At 43.7% G+C, this 24,762-nt stretch overlaps 1 protein-coding gene across 5 annotated transcripts in view; it reads right to left on the reverse strand.

The window, feature by feature from the left end:
* Positions 1–471: 471 nt before the first annotated feature.
* Positions 472–24,762, reverse strand: part of LOC138215388 (unconventional myosin-VI-like) — an 88,819-nt gene continuing 64,528 nt past the window's right edge. The window contains exons 24-36 of one of the 5 annotated variants that reach the window (XM_069177515.1): positions 23,842–23,932; positions 23,455–23,605; positions 21,832–22,040; positions 19,627–19,705; positions 14,918–15,075; positions 13,607–13,645; positions 12,407–12,442; positions 11,523–11,561; positions 9,673–9,776; positions 6,512–6,646; positions 4,263–4,289; positions 1,962–2,180; positions 472–773 (exon numbers count right to left, since the gene is read on the reverse strand). In XM_069177515.1, the coding sequence (XP_069033616.1) occupies positions 574–773; positions 1,962–2,180; positions 4,263–4,289; positions 6,512–6,646; positions 9,673–9,776; positions 11,523–11,561; positions 12,407–12,442; positions 13,607–13,645; positions 14,918–15,075; positions 19,627–19,705; positions 21,832–22,040; positions 23,455–23,605; positions 23,842–23,932 (1,487 nt within the window). In that variant the 3' untranslated portion in view covers positions 472–573. The remainder of the gene's footprint in view (positions 774–1,961; positions 2,181–4,262; positions 4,290–6,511; positions 6,647–9,672; positions 9,777–11,522; positions 11,562–12,406; positions 12,443–13,606; positions 13,646–14,917; positions 15,076–19,626; positions 19,706–21,831; positions 22,041–23,454; positions 23,606–23,841; positions 23,933–24,762) is intronic. The other 4 variants (XM_069177511.1, XM_069177513.1, XM_069177512.1 and 1 more) reach the window with 4 other exon arrangements.

The raw sequence follows: 24,762 nt of genomic DNA on the forward strand, positions 1-24,762 counted from the left end.
ACGGCTCACCGCTCCTTGTGCAAGTTTCTTCTTCTTCTTCTTTTTTTTTTGCCCTGTAAGAACCACGTGAAGACAATGTAAACAGCAGGTTTAAGTCGGAGAGGGATCACCAGCTAGATGTTAGGATGGAAGCGACACACCGGTGAGACTTCAGTGTAATCATCAGGAATGCATAATTACAGAGGAATCAAAAAGTTTGGGGAGGCAGCTTCGAACGAAAACAACAACAACAACAAAAAGGTCCTACTTTTTTCGGTAATTAAACCCTGTTAAAGTAGTGTTAAGGCCTCGGAGTTACGACTCGCAGAAAGGTTAAACAGAATTCCTTGGAAAACAACCGGATGTGATCATTTAGCTTGATTTTTCTCTGCATAGGATTCAATGCAAAACTTCCTCGCACCCCTCCCCCCCCCACCCCCGACCCCCAGCCCACCCCGAGGAACCGAGAACGGAAAAACGTATCGACGAACGAGAAAACAAAAGGACAGGAGAGAAAGCGTTGGGGTTGAACCGCCGTGCGGCCGGCCCGCTCTGCGTCAGGTAGCTGCTGCACTCGTCCCTTTGTGTGCGGCGTCACTTGAACATGCTCTGCAGCATGGCGGTGGCGTAGGTGGGCCGCGCCTGCCGGCTCTCGATGGCGCTGCGGAGGTACTGGATGCCGCCGCAGCGCTCCCAGATCTCCTCGAACTGCCGCGGGAGGATCTCGGCGCCGCGCTTCCTGGACAGGCCCGTCTCCTCCAGACTCAGCTCGCACATCTCCATGTCGTCCTTCCCTGGGAGACCAAACAGGAAGCAGACCAACTTATTACGCCGCCGGTTTCACCGGATAACCGCTCACATCCCACAGATCCCGTCGAATTTATCAGAAGGTCGTACTTATAGTTTTGGCGGCAAAAAGCTGACTGCTTTGTTTTAGAGTCCAGATTCCTTTTGGTTGATTTTTGCCAACTTTCTATGTTTTATATTTCCTCAACATTTTCATCTTTGTTTTTTGTTTTAGTGTTTTAGTGTCATATTCTTCAGCACAGTTTGTTTAACAAAGCATGAAGCAGCCAGAACACAAAAATAGAAGAAAAAAAGACACAAGCGCCGAGAAAAATACACAAATCTGAACACAGGAAGCTTTAAAAAGGAGATTTGTTCAATTTGCCGGGTCAGACGAGGCGGTTCCTTGGTTCCTCGGTTCCTCGGTTCCTCGGTTCGAGCGCTCAGACAGACGGAGAAACAAAACAACTGTTGAAGGTTTTTTTTTGTTTTTTTAATGCCGTTTTGCAGCCTGTGATTTTATAGCTGGTTCTGACACAAACAGTTGTTCCGCTCTGGTTTCCTTCGGTCCTCCGGAGGGCGAGCGGCTGTTTGAGATGCTGTTACGGTCAAATATAAATAACTGGAACTGCATTGACTGCAGAAAATGCGGTGTGAATGCTGAAGCTGCAATCTGCTGAAAACTCAACTCAATTAGCAGAAAACTGAACGGAAGTCGCTTAAATGTTTAAATCTTAACGGCCTTTGCTAGAATAAATGAAATGCTTCTTTTCAGAAGAGAACTTTTCTCCTCTGTAGAGGAATTAAAGGAATAATTCAACATTTCACGTTTGTCTTTTCTTTCTAAAGTTGCTGAATATCATTTTAAGTGGCTTTTTGGATTTCATTAGTTTCTGTGATTGTCGGAGTATCGACTCATCGATTTTCCTCCACTTCACTGACTTCCTTCCTTTTAGTGTTTATTCTTGCTTCCTTCTTTCCTTCATCGCACCGACTCTTCGACATGAACTTCGTCACTCTACTGATCCGTCCTCGTTTCTCCCCGAATTAATCACTTCCTGTTCCTTCTGCTTTCTCCATCCAGTGAACTGGACTCAATCCTTCCCCTCCTTCCTATGTTTCCACTTATCTCCTCCTTCTTCCTGTTCTAGCTCCTCCCTCCCACCTCCACCTCCGTGCTCCCGTCCCGTACTGACCCGCCACCAGCAGGATGGGTTGTTTGTCGGGATGCAGCTCCATCTGCCGGGCGATCCAGGGCCCGTCGAAGTGGGCGTACCACCAGCCCTTCTTCTTGTTCTGCGGGTCTTTGTACTGGTCGCCCGGCCGGATGAACGGGATGCGGAAGTAGCGCTGCTGCCGGTTCATCGCCACCTCGTACTGCCGGGCCGGGATGGGCGGGGCCGGGTTCTGCTGGGCTGTTCGTCGGACAGAAAAAACAAAAAGAAGAGTTAGGCGTCTTTCACGGATGACGGCAACCAATCAGCAGTCGGCATGTTTACGTGTGAAGCAGTTAATGGGGAATGCACTTTATCAACCCGTGTATTAACTCGTACTAGAATCTTTTCTCCCGTTTTACGACTTGAGACCGGCATGTAACTTCGAGGTTCATTTCCCGTCCTTTGTGTGATCGTTTGGCCCCGCCCCCGGTTAGTTTCACCTGTCCCTCGTTGTGCTTCCCTCCCTGCTGTATTTTAGCCTGCGTGCTCTTCTTCTTCCCTCTTCGTCAGTTTGTTTCAGTTACCTGTCTGTTGCCGCGTCAAACCGCCTGAACTGTGGCGCCATGGCAACAGAGTTAATCAAGCAGCATTAATACTAAACCGTAGAGCCGCTTCACGTCGACATTAAAGTGCTTTCAAGCTTCGCTTTCATTATTCCTGCAGCTGTTAACACGCGTGTGAATCCAGTGGAAACGGCCTGAACAGAATTTAGCACGGTCAAGTTCACGTACGAGTTCCTCGTGAACATCCGTTCAGTCGGTACATTTCCCATTAACATGTAAACACGAAGCTCTGCTGCGGTTGCGGTAACGAAGCCGTTCCCACGGCGACCGTGTTTCAGTGCCGTCAGCGCGTCCTGCCGTTAGAGCCGGAGGAAGGTCAGCGGAGGTCACAGCGACGCCGCTGACGACAGCGGGAGGGAATCAGCGGGACGTGAAGCGTGGCGGATGTTTGTGAAGGAGGGTGTGCAACATAAAACATACTTGATCTGCATCTTTCTACAGAGGGAAGCATATAAACAAAAAAAAGGATCTACGGAGGCAGAAGGAGCTCCTCTACATGATAAAGGGAGTTCAGGGTGCAGCTTGTTCAATCACAACTCTGCAACTAATTTCATTCCAGCGAGTCTTTGCATCTTTTATTCAGTTTTTTAAAATCAAGAAATGTGTGAAAGAAATCTCTTGTTTCCAGCGCAGAGCGACTCCCGTTGGAATAAATTGCCTTTTTCTTTTTTTTATTCCACGTTTCACAAGCTGAGCGACGGAAACAAGAAATTTTGGATCTTTTTTTCACGTGTTAGAAATACATTTTTTGGGGTCCAAGATTTGGAGTTTTTTTTGTAGCTTCTTAAAAACATGAAACAACCATCTGTTTCAGACTAACACATCTTCGACCGTCAACCTCGAACCACCTCCGAAAAAGGCAAGAAGTTTAAAAAGAACCAAGCCAACAACAAGCTTCCCCGCACCAGAAACTTGGAAACAAAAATCCCTCAAACTGAAACTAAAGCACCAATAAAAATCAGCTCTTTTTGTTACGATAAAGGAGCAGAAACGGAGACGTGATGTCGAGAGAGGCTCTTGAACTAAACTCAGGTTGTTGATTGCTGCTTGTCGAACTTCCCGAAGGGTCGAGAGCTGCGTTCGGGCTTCGAGGCTGACGGGGGAAGATAAAGAGCTGCTGAACACCGGCGGAGATCACGCGGTGGCCGAGACGCTGCCGTCAGACGCAAAGTCAAAGGTGTGATTTCAGCTCATCTTCCTGTATTTTCTTCTATTTTATTTCTCTCCGCGGTCGACGAACTGACGTCTTTAACGGGCGCCGGCCTCGCTGGTTGATAACATCCGTTTGATCAGATCAGCTCCTTCTCTGAGGTTAAAGGTTCAGGTCAGCCAAATAGCAAATAGCGGATGCTCCGCCCACAAAAGGAGGAAAGAGAAGAAAGAAGCATCCTTTTTCTTTTTCCTTCAAATGTGGCACTACGGATATCACGAAGAGGGTCAAAGGTCACGGTCACGGTCACGTACTTTTTAAGTCTCTCTCTCTCTCTCTCGCCCCCCTCTCTCTCTCTCTCTCCCAGGCGTGGGGGCGTCGACAGCAGCAGCCTCAAGAGGCTCTTTATCAAACCTCCATCGTCTCCTCCACCATCAAACCCAGCAGCGGGAAGCACGAACCCAGCAGCGAGCTACCGATCGGAGCGGACCTCTACCGTGGGGGGCGGGGGGGTTAATGAAGGGGGGGCAGCGTGTTAGTCAGGTTACACACTGGAGGAGCACTTACATGCTTTTCTCACAGGAGGTGAATGATCTGAAAGTAAACATGCCAGGTTACACGCATGCACAGGAAGTGATGCAACACAGCAGCAACGATGAAACAAGCGAGACGTCTTTCTTCTTTTTTCTTTTTTGACAGACTTGACAACAAATAATGAATCACACAAGAAGACAGAATGAAAACAGAAATATATCATCACTAACAGGCTGAATGCTGTTTATCATCATCTGTCAGTCGAGTGTCAGAGATTGTTTTCATGTTTGTCGACAAAAAGGAACAAAAAAAGTTTCAGGTTTTCTTTAAAAAAAAAAATAAAAATAAAAATAAAAAAAATATACGGAAAACTTTAAATATGCAGAAAATTAAACAACTTCTCTGAAAACCTTGAGATTGCTTCGCAAATCCTTGAAAGGAAAAGTCTGGAGATATTCTGTATTTCTCTTATTGCAAACAAACCTCAAAAAGTCTGGATTCATGAGGTTTGTTGACATGTTGCTTTTTCCACCTCTGGGTGCTTTTATTCTTCAGCGGTTAAGTTATACAGTAAATTATGGTCATATATCTGAAGAGGTGGAGGTTTAAAAGCCGGGCCGGGACCTTTTGTCATTCATCATCCGGTGAGTCGTCTCCCTCCGGTCCTCCTGTGTGGCTCGGTTGTGGACTATAAACCAAGAGAAGAGACAAACTGACCTCCTGATGACACCCGTGGGACGAACCATCTCCTTTAAATCAAAATCTTATTTCAACTAGAAAGAGGGCAGAGACCTCCGAACAGTAATTTAATGTCCAAAAAATACACTTTACCCACATTCATTCTTAAAAGAGTCAGCCATCAGACGACAGGAAATAAATATCGTAAAGGTGAAGTGTTGGGATCAATGTAGACGTCACCTGTCCTTTTATTATTGTTTTATTGTTATAATAGTTTTATTGTTATAATATTATTATCTTATTGAACAGCCTTCGACTTCAGATTCTGTCCGTCACCATCTTTGCTAGTTCGGAGCGGTTTGGAGCAGGAAGTGACCATATTTGGACGAGCTGGGGGAGGAGCCAGAGGTGGATCTGACCGATCTGATCGGAAACCTGACGATACTACGTCCCGCCCACCGATAGCTGTAACCTGACTGCACCACAGACCTGTCAATCAAACAGACACGCCCCCAAAAACAGGTCTTCTTGAATCTTCTTTTCTAATGAATGAGGGATTATTTTCAGATGGACCTCCAGAAAACTAATAAGAAGGAGTGACTTTAGCTAACAACACCGAGATAACTGATGGACACATTTTATTCACTTTGGATTTGATGAGAGAAGTTGAATGGGAGTCTATGGAGCCGGAGGCTTTTTGGAGCCGACCTCTAGTGGCACTCGCTGGTATTGTAGCTGAAGACACTTAAGTGTGGACCTGAACCGGATTGATATACATCTTCCTTGTGGAGACTCTTTTTCCAACAAACACTGGGATGTTTGGCTTTTGTTTGGGACCAAGCAATAACTTTGACTTTCGTGGTTAGTTGTTGAGATAATTTGAGACTTTGTTTTCTTTTGTGTTTAATTGATTTCCTGCCGTTTGTTTCATCTCGTACGTCTTTACATCTCAGCGGCCTTCATGTGCTTTAAAAGCTGTTTGTTTCACGTCACGTGTCGGATCGGCCGTAAGGACAAATAGACGGATGGAAAAAAAAAAAGTGTGGAGTGTGGGCTCACGGTTCGATCAGCAGTAGGAGCGCAGCACACAATAGAGGGCTCCGAGTGAGAGCTCTTTGTTGTCATGACAACCCGACGTGCGGCACAAGGAGATGAGGCGGCGGAGAGGCGAGAGACGGAGTCCGTTTGTTCCTCGTGTCGTCGACGGCTGACGAACACGACGGGCTTCATCACGTCTGGTCGGGTTATGGAGGAAACACTCGAGAGCTGCGACTTAATTAAGACTCTGATTAGAAGTTAAACTGTTTTTCAGTTCGAAGACGGTCACCCACACGCCTGAACCGCAGGGCTGAGGCTTAAACTTCACTGTTTCTACTAAATGTGACATTTTTCAAAAGACACATGAACATGAACGACATGAATGCATGCAGGGTTACATAAAGGAAGTATTAGTGTTCAGAAACGGAGACGTTAAACCTGCAGAGAGCTTCATCATGTTCGTACTGAGTTCATAGATGAAGCGTGAAGAGCTTCTCGCTGTTGGAAAAGCAAAACACATGACGGACGGTTTTCTACGCCCGTGAACGCGGCGTAACGTGTCGTACCGTAGTCGGTGACAGACTTGGGCGCTCGCTGCTGCTCCGTGTCCGGGTTCCTCTTCTTGTTCTTTGACTTCCAGGCGTGGTAAACTTTGAGGCGGCGGTGGAACTCCTCCCTGCAGGAGGCCAGCAGCTCGATGTCTGGAGGATTCACACAATACAAACACCTTTAGAAACCAGGAGTCGGTCTCATTCTAATACGGAGTGACGTTTTTGTGGCACGGAGATGTTAACGCACGTCAGAACAGACCCAGATGCTTTATAAACATTCAATTTCTCTTTGTAGCGCGTTAAACATCCACTTTCTCATTAACATTCAAACCAGCAGTGTAAATTGTGCTGCTGAGCGTTAACTATTCCAACTTTCACAAAATTTTGATTTGATTTTTTGATTTTATACACTTTATTAATCCCCGAGGGGAAATTTCTCTGTACAATACCTATTTCATGAGCACCGTCTCCCAAACACCCCACTTTCTTTTGTTAGATCGATGTTGTCTTTTACATTTATTTAATTTAACATATAACTAATTTAAATCCCTTGTGTGTCTCCTTATTTTCTGTCTCCGAACCGGGACGTAACCAATTTGGGGTCTCGTCCGGGATTACAACCTCTCGCAAAGACTCCAAACCAAAATTACACTCCTGCCTTCGTCCACATACTTTTGGCCACACAGTTTGTTACCAGTGAGCCACGGTATTGAACTGTTAAAGCTCACACAATTAGTATTGATGTTCATTAATGGCGTAACACGATCAATACACACACTGAGGCCGACAGAAGATGTAGTCTGCAGCCCGCAGCTTTAAGATAACACATTTCATCGGGATGATTCAGATAAATGACTTCAGGAAAAAAGAGGAAAAAAAAAGCAGAAAGAAAAACACATTCAATTTATCATCCAGAGTGCGAGGGCTAACAGCGTGCAATGAGATGCTTAATGCACACTAAGTGCTTAGGTAACGGCAACTGAACAAAAATACTTCCGCACACAAATGGTGAGGTAAAAAAAAAAAAAAAGAACAGCTTCCATTTACGGTGCCAAGCTGAAATCCCTGCAGGACGATGTGGTATATGGCAGGTGTCAGCAACCCTTCGTCGTTGTTATGTTGGACTTTTATTGTCGTGATGATCTGCAGCAGCGGACGTGATCACATCAGTATTCGACCGGCCTCTCTGTCTGCGAGGTGAGTAGCCTGTTAACAGCTAACCGAGTCCTTTTGGCCGCCGCCGGCTCCGACGCCCCGCACATTGATTTGAGACGCCGGCGGGTGTCGGCCCTCCTTGTCCTCGTCCTCTACGCTTTCCTGCTGCGCGGATGAGGACAGGTGAGCTCGCGGGTTAAACTCAATATTAAGAAGTAATAAAAAAAAAAAAGAGAGAGGAAAGTGGATATTTTCCTTACGTTTAACTTTCCTCTGTCGGTGAATGAGAACCAGCCCAAGGACGAACATTTGTTCCTCCACTATCACAGAGCTGCTGCTGTTGTCAGCAATGACAGTGAAAGATTTTGTTGTTTCCAGAGGTGGAGGAAGTCTTGTGTGAAAGTGTTATAATACTTCACTGCAAGAAAAAAAGCTAAATATAATTGGAATATTTGCTTATATAATATCTTGTTGTGCGTTAGATGCACCGTTGTAAAGCTGCCGGAGAACCAGAACGACACGCTGTCATTGTTATTTCTCCAAGTGGGGCTATAAAATAATCATCTTTTAAACTAGTTGAAATTAATTCACATTTTCTAAATGTTTTAAGATCCAATTATCTCTAAAGCGTATATCATTCAAGAAAGCCAATAAAAACCAACGGTTTGGTCAAAGCCTCATTTTGATCCGCTTCCGTTTGCCCTGTTAAAGAAACACGGTGGCAACATATCTCAAGAACGCTTCCAAAGAATTTCTTCAAATTTAGAACAAACCTTCTCTTGGACTCGAGGATGAACTGATTAAAATTTGGTAGTGAAAGGTCAAAGGTTACAGAGACCTCACAAAACCTGTTTGTGGCCATAACTCAAGAATGTATTCGCTAATTATGACAAACATTTCAATTTAATGTCTTAACAGGATAAAATGGTGAAAATGTGAACCCAGAAGGTCAAAGGTCAAGTCTGTGCTTTCAGGTTGAAGCGGAGTGAAGCATCCACCTTTTACAATCTGTAGCTTCTTTGCAGCAATATCCAGATTTGAAGCATCGTCTGCTGTCATGGCAACAACTTTGTGTTCTATCAGAATCAGATTTATTGGACAAATTCCTTCAACATCTTCAACAGATCAATTATATGAATCTGGACAGACATGAAGGGAGACTGACAGCTGACTGGTTGGCGGAGGGAAACAACTCCAGTTTGTTGCAAACAAAGGACATTTTATTTCCTCTTTGTGTTATTAAACTTTCTACTGAAGCCGATTCCAAATCTGACGAGAAGCCAAAAAGAGGCTGCAAATGTTCCCACTCACGGTCTCATTTTCTGTTGTCACATTTCAAACTGATATAACAGCGATTCAATAACAGTAAAACGCTGCAGGCAACACCTTTAAACTGCCCCGCGTCGGATCGTCGAACGCTTTCCAAATGTCCGTGTAAAGGTTAAGTAGTTTGCAGCGCTCTGATATTGTTGCTACGATTATGACACCGGGTATTGTGATCTTTGTTTGACAAAGCAAATACACACGATGAGTTTTGCTACAAGAGTTGTACTTTGTTCCGCTCGACAGGCAGCTCACTCCCACACGAGAGAAGCGGCCATAAAATGAGGCGGCATTTATAAAAATAAAAGTAAGTGGAGTGGAAAGTGAGCGGCGGCAGACAACGACCGGAAAATGAGATGAATGAACTCTTCGCTCGGCACAAACAACTATTATCAGAGCCACAGGAAGCCAGGACGAGGTGTGAAGCTCGGCGTTAAAGGAAGGACCGCGTTGTCGGTAAAGAGCGAACAGGTTCGTCTTCTGGGGAGCGAGAATTTGATCAAAGCATTTCAGGACAATCGGCTTGTGTTTTAAGATGAGTTTTTACCAACAGGTGGCGCTAGAGGAAGTAAAACGTAAAAAAAAAAAAGTTCATGCTGTTTTAAGTCAGATTCACGCTCCTTGATAGATTCATGACTAACATGTCAACACGTCGACGACTCGTCAGCCGCGGCGACCAATCAGAGCGCGACACTCACCACATGAGGTATTGATGGCGTCCCGCAGCTCGGCGTACTTCCACTTGCTCAGCTCGTGCTTCTTGACGCCGGCGGCAGCCTTGGTGGCCTGGACCTGTGGACCTCTGACAGGAAACAGGAGAAGGAGGCGGGACGTGAGCGACAACGACCGAACAGCAGGGAATTATGGGATACCGGCAGCAGGAGGTCTGAGGGCGGGGTCATTCGCTTCATGAACTAGATGGGCGGAGTTTACTGAGAGTTTCAGTGATTGATGTTATGACGATCACTGTTTCTTACCACTGACAAACTTTTTGAGGATTTCCTGATATTGATTACAATTAAATAGTAAATTGTCCATTTTTGTTTTGCTTTACTGACTGTTACATAACAGCATTCAAATATTTTGTTTTCCATCTCTCACTTTCATGATTTTTCCAAACAGGATGTTGTTGTTTTTTTTTGTGCTTTGAAACGACACTGAGATGTTGCCGCCGGTAAACGCTGATCGTGACCTGGATACGACAGCAGTGTGCATGTAGACACTGAAACTGGGAACACAAAGCTTTGACAGTAAACTCCGCCCATTAGAGGAGACACAAACTCCGCCCATTAGAGGAGACACAAACTCCGCCCATTAGAGGAGTCATCAGGAGAGTCACAGATTTTAAAACATTGGAAACAGGTGACGCTGGTTCGTTACAGAAGTCGGGGAGGAAGCAGGAGAGCTTTGAGAGGAGGTGGGGGGAGGAGGGGCAGCTTCGTTGTTAACAGGAAAGATGGCTACAGCAGCACTGCAGAGGGTTGGAGAGCTTCATTAATGTTCATGCTGTTTCAGTGACCAGGAAGTGAGAGTCTGACTGTGAGAGACGGCAGGTCTGTCTGTGGAACGACTAATTAGCTGCACAGACGGAGGCGGGAACCGGGAGGACCGACTGGAGCGACTGGACCGACTGGACCGACTGGAGCGACTGGAGCGACTGGAGCGACTGGACCGACTGAACCGACTGGAGCGACTGGACCGACTGAACCGACTGGACCGACTGGACCGACTGGAGCGACTGGAGCGACTCCAGCTCAACACTCATTCAGAGGGAAAAAACCCGCTCGTAATTTGACGAGAAAGCGCACGGCCACTTTTACCTGATGACCTCACTGGAGGCTAAAGATTAAAAACCACTCAGCTTCTGTGGACGGAGAGGTCAGAGGTCACCGGGAGGAGTTTTTCTTCTGATCTGAATTTAGCTCAAACATATTTTGGATCTTTAAATGCTAAAAAAAAAACCACAAAAAGCAGCAGAAGTGACGAACACAACGTGACCGTCTGTGCTGAGCTTTTAATGGAGTATTTTAAAGACCTGAAGCTCATTTTATAATGCGGTTTTTAATTGGACTTTAAGCTAAAAACGTTGACGCATCAGGTGGTTGAAGAGGCTCTAATCCTGTCCTGTTTACACAATAAGGTATTAAAACTGAAAACCGAATGTTCTGAAAGTTCCGGTTTGTAACTTTAAAACAGTAAAACAGTCGACAGGTTGGAGGTTTTAAAAACCAGGAGGTCTGTGGATTGAAGCCGGCGTGACGTTCAACGAGCCGGCGTTTGGTCCTGTGAAGGTCGACGGGGAACATCAGAGAGGAAAAGGCCTCAAAAACCAACGAGGAAGAAATCAGCAGCCGAACACAAAATATTATCGGCCGTTCGAATTCCGAATCAAAATCCCCAAATTATATTTTCATCCCCCAAAAATCAGATAAATCAAATGGTTTCATGTTTAATTATATTTTTCATGCAGATTTTAATTCAAAATTATTTGTTTTAAAGACGTGTGATTTGCGTTGAGATTGGGTTGGTTCGGACGGTTTCTACCCACCGAGCCAGAAGTTCAGTCATTTCCTTCGCCATTTCCTCCCTACAAACACCGACCGGCCACGTATAAAAAACAAAAAGTTAGTATGTTTTTCTTTAACAAATTAAACTGAATGTTTCAGAGGAAAAGAGGAGAAATAAAGAAAAGAGAGGAAATATTCAACGAGGTGAAAAAAGAAAGAAGAACAGGAGGAAAAATAAGAAGAAATGAAAGAAGAAAAGTAGAAGTTGGTGCTTTTATAAGAATATTAGAATTTTTTTTAAACATATTAAGTCCTCTAGATTATTCACTTTTTTTAAGGTTCACTGTTATTGTGCCATATTTAAGTAGATTTCCTACAACATTCGGTTATGGCGTCTACATCGCAATTTTTCTTGAAAAAAAATCAACGATCTCATGAAACCGACGTGAGAACTTTTGGCTTTTTAAACACAAACACCACGTTTCTCTAATTGTAAACGGATGTTTTAGTGGTTGTTCAGTTCATTAATAGTTTCAAAATCTAGTCAGTTGCTAAACTGAATCGAAGCGGCCGAAGAAGTAAGAGATGACTTATTAATAAAATCTGTATTGATTGTGTAAATCAATCACGAGGTAACATCTGTGGCAACGTCCAATCAGAAATCATCTGACAACGTAAACAAGGAAGTAACGGCGCCGTCACGTTTGTAACTGTTATGTGATTCTACACGTGATTCCCTGCAGCCTCTCGGACCGGACCGGACCGGGTCTCTCTGACGGGACCGGACCGGGTCTCTCTGACCGGACCGGACCGGGTCTTTCTGACCGGACCGGACCGGGTCTTTCTGACCGGACCGGGTCTCTGACGGGACCGGACCGGGTCTCTCTGAGTCCTGCATGTGTGTGCGGTTCGAGGGGAAACCTACATGGTCAAGCTCTTGAGCTGTGTGGTGACACCAGCGCTGTGAACAGAGGATTACAGGATGATGAGCAGTGGACAATAATAAACCAATCAGAGGACAGTATTATAAACCAATCAGAGGACAGTATAATAAACCAATCAGACGACTCGTCCAGGAGTGATTCTCCTTTAAACTCCGATCAGAGGAAGAAGACACCGATTTATCAACCTGCTGGAAGTTAAATATAAAAACACTTGAAGTCTTCTCTGCAAGATTCAGATGAAAATCTATTTATCATTTTTCACGGTCCAGGTAACGTTTTTCTGTTTTACTATGTATGAAGTGGATTTCAAACTGGAGTTTAGGCTTTATTTTTTTTATATTAAACACATTTTTATACCTGAACTTTGTGAAATTCTTACTTAAGTTTGTGATTTTTGTTTTTGTTTTGTTTGTTTGTTTGTACGTACTAAAGAGAACATTTAAAATATACGAAAATGAACTTGTCAAGTTTTGAAGTTTTAAAACCGTGTAAGAGTGTTGGGATTACTTTCGTTTGCACTTTTTGTTTTTATCTGGTAATAAAATCCACATTATATTATGTGCTTTATTTCATTTATGTCGTCAAGAAAAAGCTCCAGTCTGGTTTTTATTTGTTTTCGCAACAGATTGCAAAGAAAATGACAGACTAGAAAATCTAAAACTAAAATCTGAATGTTTTTTACTTTTCTGCGATGGAGAAAGTTTGAGACTCTCTGAGCGTCCTGAGCTGAATAAAGGTGCATTCTACTGTTTGTTAATGTGAGAAATTATATTTCAGGGAAAAAGAGAAATCAGTGTTGATAAATTCACCTGCAGGTCTGAGACTTTGTGAATAAAGGTTACTGTGACAGAGTGATAAATGGATCTTCATCTCCACGACTAGCAAAGAGCATTTTACTCCTGACTAGAGTCCAGCAGGTTTATAAACAGGAGCCCACATCACACGGTTCAATTTGACATTTGAAATTGTTTTGGAAAAATCTGGACAATAGAAGTCCTTTTTAAAAATGAATGTAATAAAACATTCACAATAAATTCCTGCTAGCTTGTTAGAGATCAGAGTTGAGGGCCGTGCTGGCAGATTGTTACAGCATGCGGGGGGTTGTTATGGTCTCAAAGGTCAGAGGGGGTTGGTGGGGGGAGGGGGTTGAATTAACGGGTTAAATTATCGCCGGGTCTTACGCTGCTCTCTCTGGGGACGATGGAACTGAGGAGCCATTACTGGGAGGGAAAAACAAAGAAGAAGAAGATGATTAAACACAAGATCACATGAGATGCTGGTTTTTCTCCAGGACGGATTTAGAGACAGATTCAGGCGAGAGTCCGTCAGAGTCCACGAAATGTCTCAACCTTTTCATGCTGCAGTCAAGTCTGTCTACAACCTCAATTACTATTATTATTATTATTATTGTTACGATTACTATTGTTATTATTATTATTGTTACACAATATTAAAGTCAGACAGAAACAGCTGGATCATCAAAACGTCTCTTCTGCAGACAGAAGTTTATTTCTTTAAGCTCCTGGAGGTCTGAAACTTTATCTGAATTATTCAACCGTTTTCAAAAAACTTTAAAATACTAAACAAAAGCAGCAACAAAGCATCGAGCCCATCTGAACCAGAACCAGAAGAATAATACTTCTTTCAGCATCTTGCTTTGAGAACTATGGATTTATTTTTCGATAAAACGCTGCAGAGAAAGTTCAAAAAGACCTTCATGTTTCTGTTGGTTCCACAGAATAACTGAATATTTTTGGAGAGTTGTGGAGAAAAGAAAAGAAAATCCAGTTCTTCATGAGAAAGAAGTAAAGATTACAGTCTTTCTGTTCTATCAACCTGTGGTCCGTGGACCACTGGTGGTACTTCGGAGTCTTATCGAAAGGCCGACCAGCTTCAACCGGCTCAAATCCAAAAAATTGTGATTTCATTTAATTTAATTACAGAAAACAGTTATTAGTTAATCATTGAAATAATTCAGAAATATAATTTTCCTTTGCTCGGCTACATCACGTCCTTCATAGCATAACGCTAACGTTAACGGTGGCGTTAGGAATGGTTAGTATCTGCAGTAGGACGTGGTTCGGGGTCGGAAAGGTTCGGGAACCTCTGCTGTAAATAATTCTCTGATTACTTGGTTTCCACTGCAGGAACTCAACGACACCAAAAAACAAAGGTTCAATTCTCTGCCTGGAGTTTAAACGTGTTTAAAGAACCGGAAGGTTTCACCCACTTTAAACTCCGGGTTCCTCTCAAGTACAGTAGAAACAAACGAGGCGAGTTACGGGCCGCCGAGTTCCTGCAGCGTCAACAGGACTCTGGAGACCCGTCGGGAGTTCAGACGTCCCGACTGGGAGGCAAAACGTTTCTCCAGCTGATAAAATCTTCTAATGTCTCTGCAGACGTCCAGGAGCTTAAAGAGTCCAACGCAGAAACATCTTCCTCCCTCTGACGCCTCGGTGACGTAGAAAAGTTACGTTTCCCGTGAGGGTTACCTGCGCAGGCCGTCGTTGGGCAGCTCCTCGGGGATCAGCTCCGCCTCGCTCTGGGCGATCCTCAGCGCCAGCTCCCGGTCCCGTCTCTCCTGCTCCTGGACGGCCTGCCGGGACGCCTCCTCCTCCCGCTCAGCCTCCAGCTGCAGATCCATCTCCACCTGAACACACACACACACACACACACACACACACACACACACACACACACACACACACACACACACACGCTGTTCAGCCGTTGTACACCCGGCGTGCTGCAGCTAACGTGTGGACGTGTCCGACACGACTTCCAGCTGGAGTCGACCATCTGTTGGGTAAAACGTCTGCCAGGTTCTCCACGACGAGGTCATCGATCCTCAGAGTTCACCACGAAAAGCTTCTTTTTTACGGCACTTTGCACGAAGTAACCGATTGAATGAAAACTATTTGTGGCATTATTTGAAATGATTTTCATTTTATTCTGAGTTACTAAAAGTTTTATTGTTATTTATTGGAAGACGAATTGATGTTCGTAAGTTTCAGCTTCTTAAATTGGACCAAAGAAATCCAAACGATCCGTAAAGTGATCAATATGTTGATCGGTACTGATGAGATCCACTGATCAGACTCAGGAGAAGAAGAAACCTCATCAATGCAGCGGCACGAACACAGATGACCAGACGGAGCTGGTGTGTGTGTGTGTGTGTGTGTGTGTGTGTGTGTGTGTGTGTGTGTGTGTGTGTGTGTGTGTGTGTGTGTGTGTGTCCCTCTGTCCTGCTCATTAGAGGAGGACCGAGGAGGACGGGGACCAGCAAGATGATTAATGCTCTCTGTGAAACAACGGCAGGAAGTCAAAGAGCTCCTTGAAGGAGGAACTGAAGGTTTTCACTTCATTACCCAGAGTTCACCTCTCCGTGAGAAGCCCAGGGCACCGAGGAGCTCTTTATAACCTCGGCTGTGTAAAACACATCAACACCTGTTGATGTTAACTTCAACTTCGTCATCTCAGGCAGCTCGTTAATAGTTCGTTAACAGCTCGTTAACAGCTCAGCTCGTTAACAGCTTGTTAACAGCTCGTTAACCGTTCGTTAACAGCTCGTTAACAGCTCAGCTCGTTAACAGCTTGTTAACAGCTCAGCTCGTTAACAGTTCGTTAACAGCTCGTTAACCGTTCGTTAACAGCTCGTTAACAGCTCAGCTCGTTAACAGTTTGTTAACAGCTCGTTAACCGTTCGTTAACATTTCGTTAACAACTTCTTAACGGGGAAAATAAAAGTGCTGCATGAATCACATACAATAGATTAGTTTTATTTGTTCACATTAGTTACTTTTTTTAGGGGATTTTTTTAAATTTTATTTTTCAACTAGGCTATCATTTCCTAATTAATAATTAAAAACTGAGTCATAAAAGACCAAAAATACAAACAACTACTTAGTTTTTACACAAAAATGACATTATTAAATACTAAACTGTAAATTCTCATTAAAACTGTCCGAGTGGGTGAGATAAATAAACAACATAAACAGGCAAATATTTTACCTGTAGGTACCTGTACGACTCCAGTTTGTTTTTCAAATTAAAAGCCTTGCTATAAAGCGAATGCTGTCAAACCTTTTAATCTGAAAATTCTGGCGATATTCTGATATCTGAACATAATTTGGGGATAAAAATGTTTTAAAGTGGAACGTCTAATACAACTCGGAGGATATTATATTTTGCAGGAAATTGCAATTTTTCACAATAATTAACACAAATTCCAGCAATTATAAAACTCATTTCTAATCAGAAATAACAATATCGTATTTTCACATACGGAGACTTTTCAGGCTTCTAGTGAAGATCAGGATTTTGGTCGTCATGTGAGATTATTTTTACGCTATCAAGCAGCTGCTTGTTGTTTATGTTGAGATGTTTAAGCTCCGTCAGCGGGGAAGTGTTGAACGACGTGATCGGACCACAGCTGTGGTTTTAATAGGAACTCGGTCGTCAGCTGCTTCGGGGGACGTTGTGAATTTAAGAGGCTCCGATTGTTTCATCAGTCAGCAGATGTTTACATCTCACTTCTTATTTCCTTCGTTTTCAAACTGAACGTTTCAGTTCAGATCAGTTCCCTTCCTGTTCATTTAGAAACATTTCACTAAAAATGAAAAGACAATCGAGTCTCCAGGATGTAAAACTTGATGTGACGAATCAGCTGTGAAACATTTTGACGTGCGAGCCTCGTTTGAAACGCCGTCCTGACCTGGCAGATCAAGTTTCATCAGCAGAAGCACGATTTTATGCAGATTTTAAAAAAATAAATTCGGAGTGTTTCCAGAATTGATTTTAGTGTTTTATGCACCAGTCAAATCTAAAATGAAATTTCAGGAGCAGATCAAAGAGACTCGACTTGTTAAACAAGCGTATTTCTGTGTTTTTGTGAACGTTTGAGTTTCCTGTGATGGGAAGCGAGAAAAATTTCTAACTTATCTTTCGGGAAAGTCTCATCATCATTTCTTTACTTTATGATGTTTTTATGATGCATTATGGTGTTGTTTTTGGGATGTTTGCTTGTTGATGCTCTTTTCTCTCGGGGTAACAAAGGTTTCATTCGTTCATCTCATTTTTTGTAAACTGCAGATGACTGAAAATGTTCAAAAGAAAACTGTCAGCGATGCTGCAACTTATTTATGTTAGGAAATACTCATACTCATGTGTCCATCAGTTATCTCGGTGTTGTTAGCTAAAGTCACTCCTTCTTATTAGTTTTCTGGAGGTCCATCTGAAAATAATCCCTCATTCATTAGAAAAGAAGATTCAAGAAGACCTGGTTTTGGGGCGTGTCTGTTTGATTGACAGGCCTGTGGTGCAGTCAGGTTACAGCTATCGGTGGGCGGGACGTAGTATCGTCAGGTTTCCAATCAGATCGGTCAGATCCACCGCTGGCTCCTCCCCCAGCTCGTCCAAATATGGTCACTTCCTGCTCCAAACCGCTCCGAACTAGCAAAGATGGTGACGGACAGAATCTGAACCGGAGGCTTCACGATGATGTTTTACGATCAGCGTCTGCAGACGTAACTCTGATCTCTCTGAACTGATCAGATCTGTGGATGAAGAGAAATAAAACTCCAGCGTGAGGATGATGTCACCACCTCTCCGGAGCATCTTCCAGACTCTGCAGTGGGAGTCATGAATATTTACCAAGGAGGGAGCGAACGTGCCGAGAAGCCCAACGAGTCGGCGCTGAAGGGAGAGCCGGAGATTTGTGGGTAACCCGGCTCGGGGCTCCCGGCCTTCGGCTAGCCGCTTTGATCTGAGCAGCCGCCACTCCACACTCAAATCTGCACTTGATCCGGGGGCTGGGATTAGCCCCCCCCCTCCAACCCACCACCAGTCACCATGGCAACAGATGGGCCGGATGGGAGACCCGCTCGATGATAAACATAAAACTCTGTGTAGCGTAAAAAGCTGCTATCTCTCCGCCACACACACACAAACATTTGTAAAACGGCGAGAAAATAAAAGCGCAGATTTTCCACACAAATTCCTTCAAAACAAAAGCCTCTGGTGTATTTATGTCAGTGTGCACAGGAACACAGCCATGCACGTCTGTATTTAAAGGGTCATTTCACCCAAAATAAGACATCGGTCTAACTTTCCATTGTCCAGGATGTTTTCTGGTGATTTTCTGTCTCCACAATAAAGCTTTTAAATCTTTCACATCGTGTTGAAGCTGCCGAGCATCTTTATGGAGCTGAAGTCGTTCCGTTAGAGTAGAAAAAGTGGATTCACATTTCAGCGACAAATCTGAGACGAACGCTGGAACGACACGACGCTCCGCCAATCAGCCGGCGGGAGTTCTCTGCCCTCAGTTTTACCTGCAGGCTTCTCCTTCAGGCTGGGATTCACCCTTAAACTCTGTTTACTGTGACAGTCGTCTTCCAACAGATGAAGTTTTATTAAACCGTCTCTTGCGATATTTTGATGGGACAAAGTGGCAGTGATGTCATCAACCATCAGTGATGTCATCAACCATCAGTGATGTCATCGTTGGTTTGTGAACGTTATGAATCCTCCAGTTCAGATTCTGTCCGTCACCATCTTTGCTAGTTCGGAGCGGTTTGGAGCAGGAAGTGACCATATTTGGACGAGCTGGGGGAGGAGCCAGCGGTGGATCTGATCGATCTGATTGGAACGCCCCGTAGATGCTTGTCCTCAAGTCTCAGACATTATATCCACATTCCTGGTGAATATTTATCAAAAATGTGTAAATATTTTATGAAAAAGTTGTGTCGATTACAGTATTTGATTCTCTGGTTCCCTGAAACAGCAACAAACACATCTGGAAGCAGCTGTATTTTATATTTTATACACAATCTTAATCTCTCTGTTGTTTACAAACTGAGAAATTATTTCTGTTCAGTTTTTATTGAATATTTGAGGACAAACTGCGAAACATAAAACTATAACTCTTATTTTGCTGCAGTTGTTTGTTGCTGTAATTAATAATAAATATATAATCATAATATTATAATAATAATAGTTTTCAGCATTTTGGTCTTTTTGTTTTTCTTCTAATGAAAATATTTTCTTTTAGTATTTTATCAAAGTGAACGACGGCTTCAGAAACTCGTACTTCTGCAACACGTCCTGAAGCTGCTTTGCAGCTTCGCGGTGAAGCGATTCGTTCAACATCCTCCGGCCCGAAACTACAAACGGCCGGCGGACGCCTGCAGCGACAGACACCCACCTGCATCCGCCGCTCCTGCTCCTCCCTCCTCTTCCTCTCCTCCTCATCCTGCTTCCTCTTCACCTCCATCTCCGCTTTCCTGGAGACACAAAAAGACGAGTACCGATGTGAGAAATAATAACAACATGATGTCATGGAGAGACATTCAAAGACAGAGACACTATAATTCAAAATGTAATAAAACTGTAAGGAGATTTTAAACCTTTTAAAGGAAAGTTGTCTTTTATAAATGTTCTCTTTTTGACTTCTGTATGTACTGAATCAACAAGGACCAGTTGGATTTCTCAAAGCAAGACACCTCTAATTATTATATTATAAAATTCTACCTTACGGACACTTAAGGGTTATTTAAACAACAGACTGAAGCACACAGATGTACTAATCAACTAAAAATAAAAAGAATTTGTTGCCTTTTTGCTTTAAATAGTTTTGGATTCATCTTCTGTCAAAACAACAAATCGATTCATGGTTTGAGCTGCAAAGTAAAAGAATAAAACCTCCTCCCGTGTATTTATGTCTCCGCTCTGACATTCGGGTCCTGGACTACCGCCGGCTCGCTCTCGCCCGGCCGTCCAGGAATTAAAGGTTATTCTGCGAGCGTCTCTACATAGAAACATCAGCAGGAGGAACCTCCACTAACTGACAGGCTTTGATTTATAAATTATGAGTGGATTAAAGCTGCTCCGGATCTCTGATGAAATATGAAATCCTATAAAACAAGGTATTACTCCGACTTAATCAGGAGCCGCCGATCTGATCTCTCTCCGGCTCCTCGTGACCTTCAGCTGAATCGTGGGAGTTCATAACTTGCCGGAGGAGGAGGAGGAGGAGGAGGAGGAGGATAAAGGGATGGAGGAAAGTGGGACATAAAATTTGGGCTGTCATCGCTAATGTGGTGTGTTAGCGGGTGGTGGTTTGTGACGAACACGATGGCCCCCATCAGTCCTCCCGAGAGACTTTCCATCACATGGAAGTGGCGGAGCGGCGCCGTGGGTCAAACCGAGCGGGAAAATATGAACGGCAGCAATCTGGGCGGGAAACGACATGTTACGTGGAACCGTGTGCAGCATGTGATGGATTCAAAACATCAGCCGTCGCTTAAATCGCGTCTTTCAGGAGATAAACGTGGAGCCGGTTACGTGAAAAGAATCACAGATTTCCTTTCATGGTTTCTCTGGATGTCTTCAGCTGCGTTGACGGTATCTACGGTAACGACCTCGTCGCAAAGTGCCACTTTAATCAGTATTTGTTATACGAGCTGAAATCAAAAAGTTCACTTCTCTTTGTTAGCTGTTTATTAACCTGAACGTAGTTGTTTATTTTTCATCTAAATTAGCTGTTAGTTAGCTTTGTTAGCTGGTTGTCGGACACCGAGTTCTACCGGGACCTTCTGCAAACCACCTGAGCCGTGGCGCCATGGCAACGGGCTTCTCCAACACGACAACACGCCACACAGCACGTTTTAAAACTCCCTACGACTTCTGCTCCTCACATATTTGACCCAAAATCAGATTTGTCTGCGTCGAGAAGCTAAAGAGCCACAAATTCCTCTGAAAAGATGGCGGAGACCAAAACGGAGCAAAAAGAAGGACGAACACTGGACTTCTCTTCAAACTCTCCTCCGATGGGACCAAAACAGGTAAACATAAAACAACCGCTGCAACGTAGACGCTGTATTCCACTTTCTCTCGTAACAAATCTTTCGCTTTATGTGGGAACCTTCATTTCTCGAAGTAATCTTTAAAACCATAAAAACCAACAGCAGTGCCTGCGCTGGTAAAATCACCTCACTTAGAAACGACCTGAATTCAATGTTTGTTGAGGTTTTTACTTCGGACTTCGTGACCTCCGACATCCTCCGCTATTGTTCTGCTCTAACGACGGTTGCCGGGGGAACCTGAAGCTTATTCTGCTGCGCTGTAAATCACCGCGGACAAGAGCGTCAGCTAAATACAGAAAATGTACAAAGTACCAACTTTATAAACCCTTTTCGGAGCAGCGGTCTCATTATGTAAATCCCCGCTGGGCTCCTTTAAATAAGAGACTATTTGTCCACTGCAGCAGTTTTTCACTAAAAAAAGTGGCTTTTGTCGGATCGAAACACACCAACTTTTACCTCTTAATTTGTCTACGTGATACAGAAACAAAAATGTTTCATCTGACCCCCCCCTCCTCCCCCGCCCACCACCACCTCCTCCCACTTACAGTCGCCGGTCCTCCTCCTCCTGCTTGCGGTGCTGCTCCTCCTCCTCCCTCCTCTTCTTCTCCCGCTCCATCTCCTCCTGGATGTGTTTGAGCCGCTCCCGCTCCTCCTCCTCCTTCTTCTTGTTCTGCATGGCGGTCAGCAGCTGCTCCGACCGGGTCACCAGGGCCTGGTACTCGTGGTCGACGTCCAGCCGGCTCATGATGGTGCCCTGTGAACCACGAAAAACACAATCTGTCAAATTTAATGTGCTTAACTTTACAAACTTTATCTCAAAAGAGTGGAAAAGGTGGACTTTTTATTTGGCATTTACTTTTACTTACTCTCTGGTACTTTACAGCTGTGTGCAAAAGTGAAGATGTGAAAAAACTTAAACACACCCCTGCAGAAAACGGATATTAAAAATGAGCCTTTTATCACGCCATAGCAACCACCTACAAACACCATAGCAACCACCTATAAACACCTACAAACACCATAGCAACCACCTACAAACACCTAGAAAAACTTTAGGAACCACTGAGAAACACCTGAGCAGCAACCTAGAAATATCATAGCAACCACCTATAAAAATCATAGCAACCACCTTCAAACACCATAGCAACCACCTACAAAAACTACAGCAAAACCTTAACAACCACTTTGGAAATCTTCTGAGGCAGCAACCTTTTCCTCTGTAAGTGCTTCAAAACTACTATAAACTGTCAGCATCTGAACTCACTGGGTGAAATTCTAGTCGACTTTCTTCAGTGTGATTATGAGGATGCAGGATATCAGTTAGTCTGAACCACGGCTTATAAAACTCTTCAGGATCCTCGCGGTTTCCTGTCGCTGTCCGTCGGTCTGACGGCTGACGGTGTAAAACCTGAGGAGGGAAACGTGTCGCCGTCTCGCAGAAAATGAATATTCATAGACATCTGCTGTCACGGCAACCTTTTTCCCTGCGACTGTCAGTTACTCTACAACAAAAGCTGCAGGGTGGAGTTCGACGTCCCTCGACCAGGGTTCGCCCTTCTACTCCCGACGTTTACCGCAGCGAGCAGCTGTCAGAGTCGCACCTCAACAACTCAGCAGCAGGAAAGTGACAGGGTGGGTGAATTATAAGAAAATCAAACAAAACAACAACAAAAATCTATCTGCTGTGGAAATTCAACATTCATGGGGAAGATGACCTCAAAAAAAAAAAAGGAAGTGACAAGTCACAATTTAGTCCAGTTCATTGGCATTATAATAATAACGTGATAATCAGTTTAAATATGAATATATCTGAATCATCTCTTTATGAAAAGCTAAACATACTGTTGGATAAACATCACATCCTGGACTTCTTCATTAAATATTTAAAATAATCTTGGGGATCCAATCTGTTCCCATTTCAGCAGGCAGAGACTCGGCAGAGTGCCTGTCAGTCAAACCTCACCAGAACCAAGTTTAATGTCAGGCTGTCAATCATTTTTTTAAGAAGAGTGGGTGGCGCTTCTGTCATAACGGCAGATTTCCTACGTTTGAAACAAAAAATCTTTCCGACGTCTGTGTCCGTCAGAGCCGACAAAAGGCTTTTCATAACTACTGCATGCACGTCGAACCCCCCAAACCCCCACCCCCACCCCCCCACCCCCGCCCACCTTGATTTTGACCATCAGGGCGTCGATGGTGTGCTCCAGCCCCTGGACCTGCCGACTCATCTCCTGCTTGCCCTCCTTCAGCCCGGCCACCACCTCGTTGAAGCGGTCCATCCTCTTCTTCAGGTTACGAACTTTGACCAAACCGTCGATCCTAAAAACACGAAGCGTCACGTCAATTAAAAGAAGCTGAACACCGGAGAGACGCTTCAAAATTATACTTAAATCATGGGAGGAAAAGTTCTGGTTGGGTTGATTTTAATGACTTCTTATGCTGCTGGTTAACCTATCAAACATCCTGATTTCTTTTTTAATGGTGTTTTATATTATTAATGTGAATCTGTAAAGTAACTGTTGAGTTTTGAAATAAAAGTTAAAGTAAAAACCCACCGAGGCTTGTGCTTCCTCCTGCAGAGCCACATCCGGACCGTCTTCTGCATCTTGATACAGGCGCTGGTCCGGTACAAAATCTTGTTCTTCACTGTGACGGACAGAAGAGACGAGACGCTTCATTTCCTGCGACCTCAAACCTCAAAATCAGGTTCAAACACCAGAACGTAAAACGACATTGCACCAAAGAAATGAGTCAAAACGACCGGGACAGCAGATATAACATGTATATTCACTAATGTGCGATCACTTTATTCCAACATTTCTTATGTTGAAATTTGTTCTGGTGTTTTCAGCAACTCATGACTCAGCGATTCTGTCACCTCCCTTTGAGATTATATTATTTACCCTGGAGGATAAACTTTGAGTATAGTTGAACTATAATATGTGTTGCTGCCTGTTTGTCTGAATATGAAGTAAAGCTCTGTTCGTTGGCATATTTTTGTATGCTAAAACTTTTGCATATAATTTTATTCATTTATTAGCTTTTTGCATACAGCACGAAATAAAAGCCGAAGTATTTAGTTTGGTTGTTTTGTTCTGATCTCATTTGAACACCTATAAAGTACCGAAAACATCCGTTCCTCTCTTCTGTAACCATAATTTTAGAGTAAATACAGATATTTCACATTTTATAAAAAAAAAAAAAAAAAAAAAAAAAAACAAACAAAAAACCCTGTTAATTTATGGAAAAGATATAAACCTGTTTGTTGACACTCGTTAAAGAGAAGCTGGAAACATACTTCTGTTGTTAAAGTGAATTACGTAAAGTTTACACCTTTAATTACCAACCAGAAAAATAGCATATACAGTGGGTACGGAAAGTATTCAGACCCCTTTAAATTTTTCACTCTTTGTTTCATTGCAGCCATTGGCTAAAATCAAAAAAGTTCATTTTATTTCTCATTAATGTACACTCAG

This window comes from Embiotoca jacksoni, unplaced genomic scaffold (genome assembly GCF_022577435.1).
Source record: "Embiotoca jacksoni isolate LCO1_2020_lvr unplaced genomic scaffold, fEmbJac1.0.p SCAF_73, whole genome shotgun sequence".
NCBI lineage: Eukaryota > Metazoa > Chordata > Actinopteri > Embiotocidae > Embiotoca > Embiotoca jacksoni.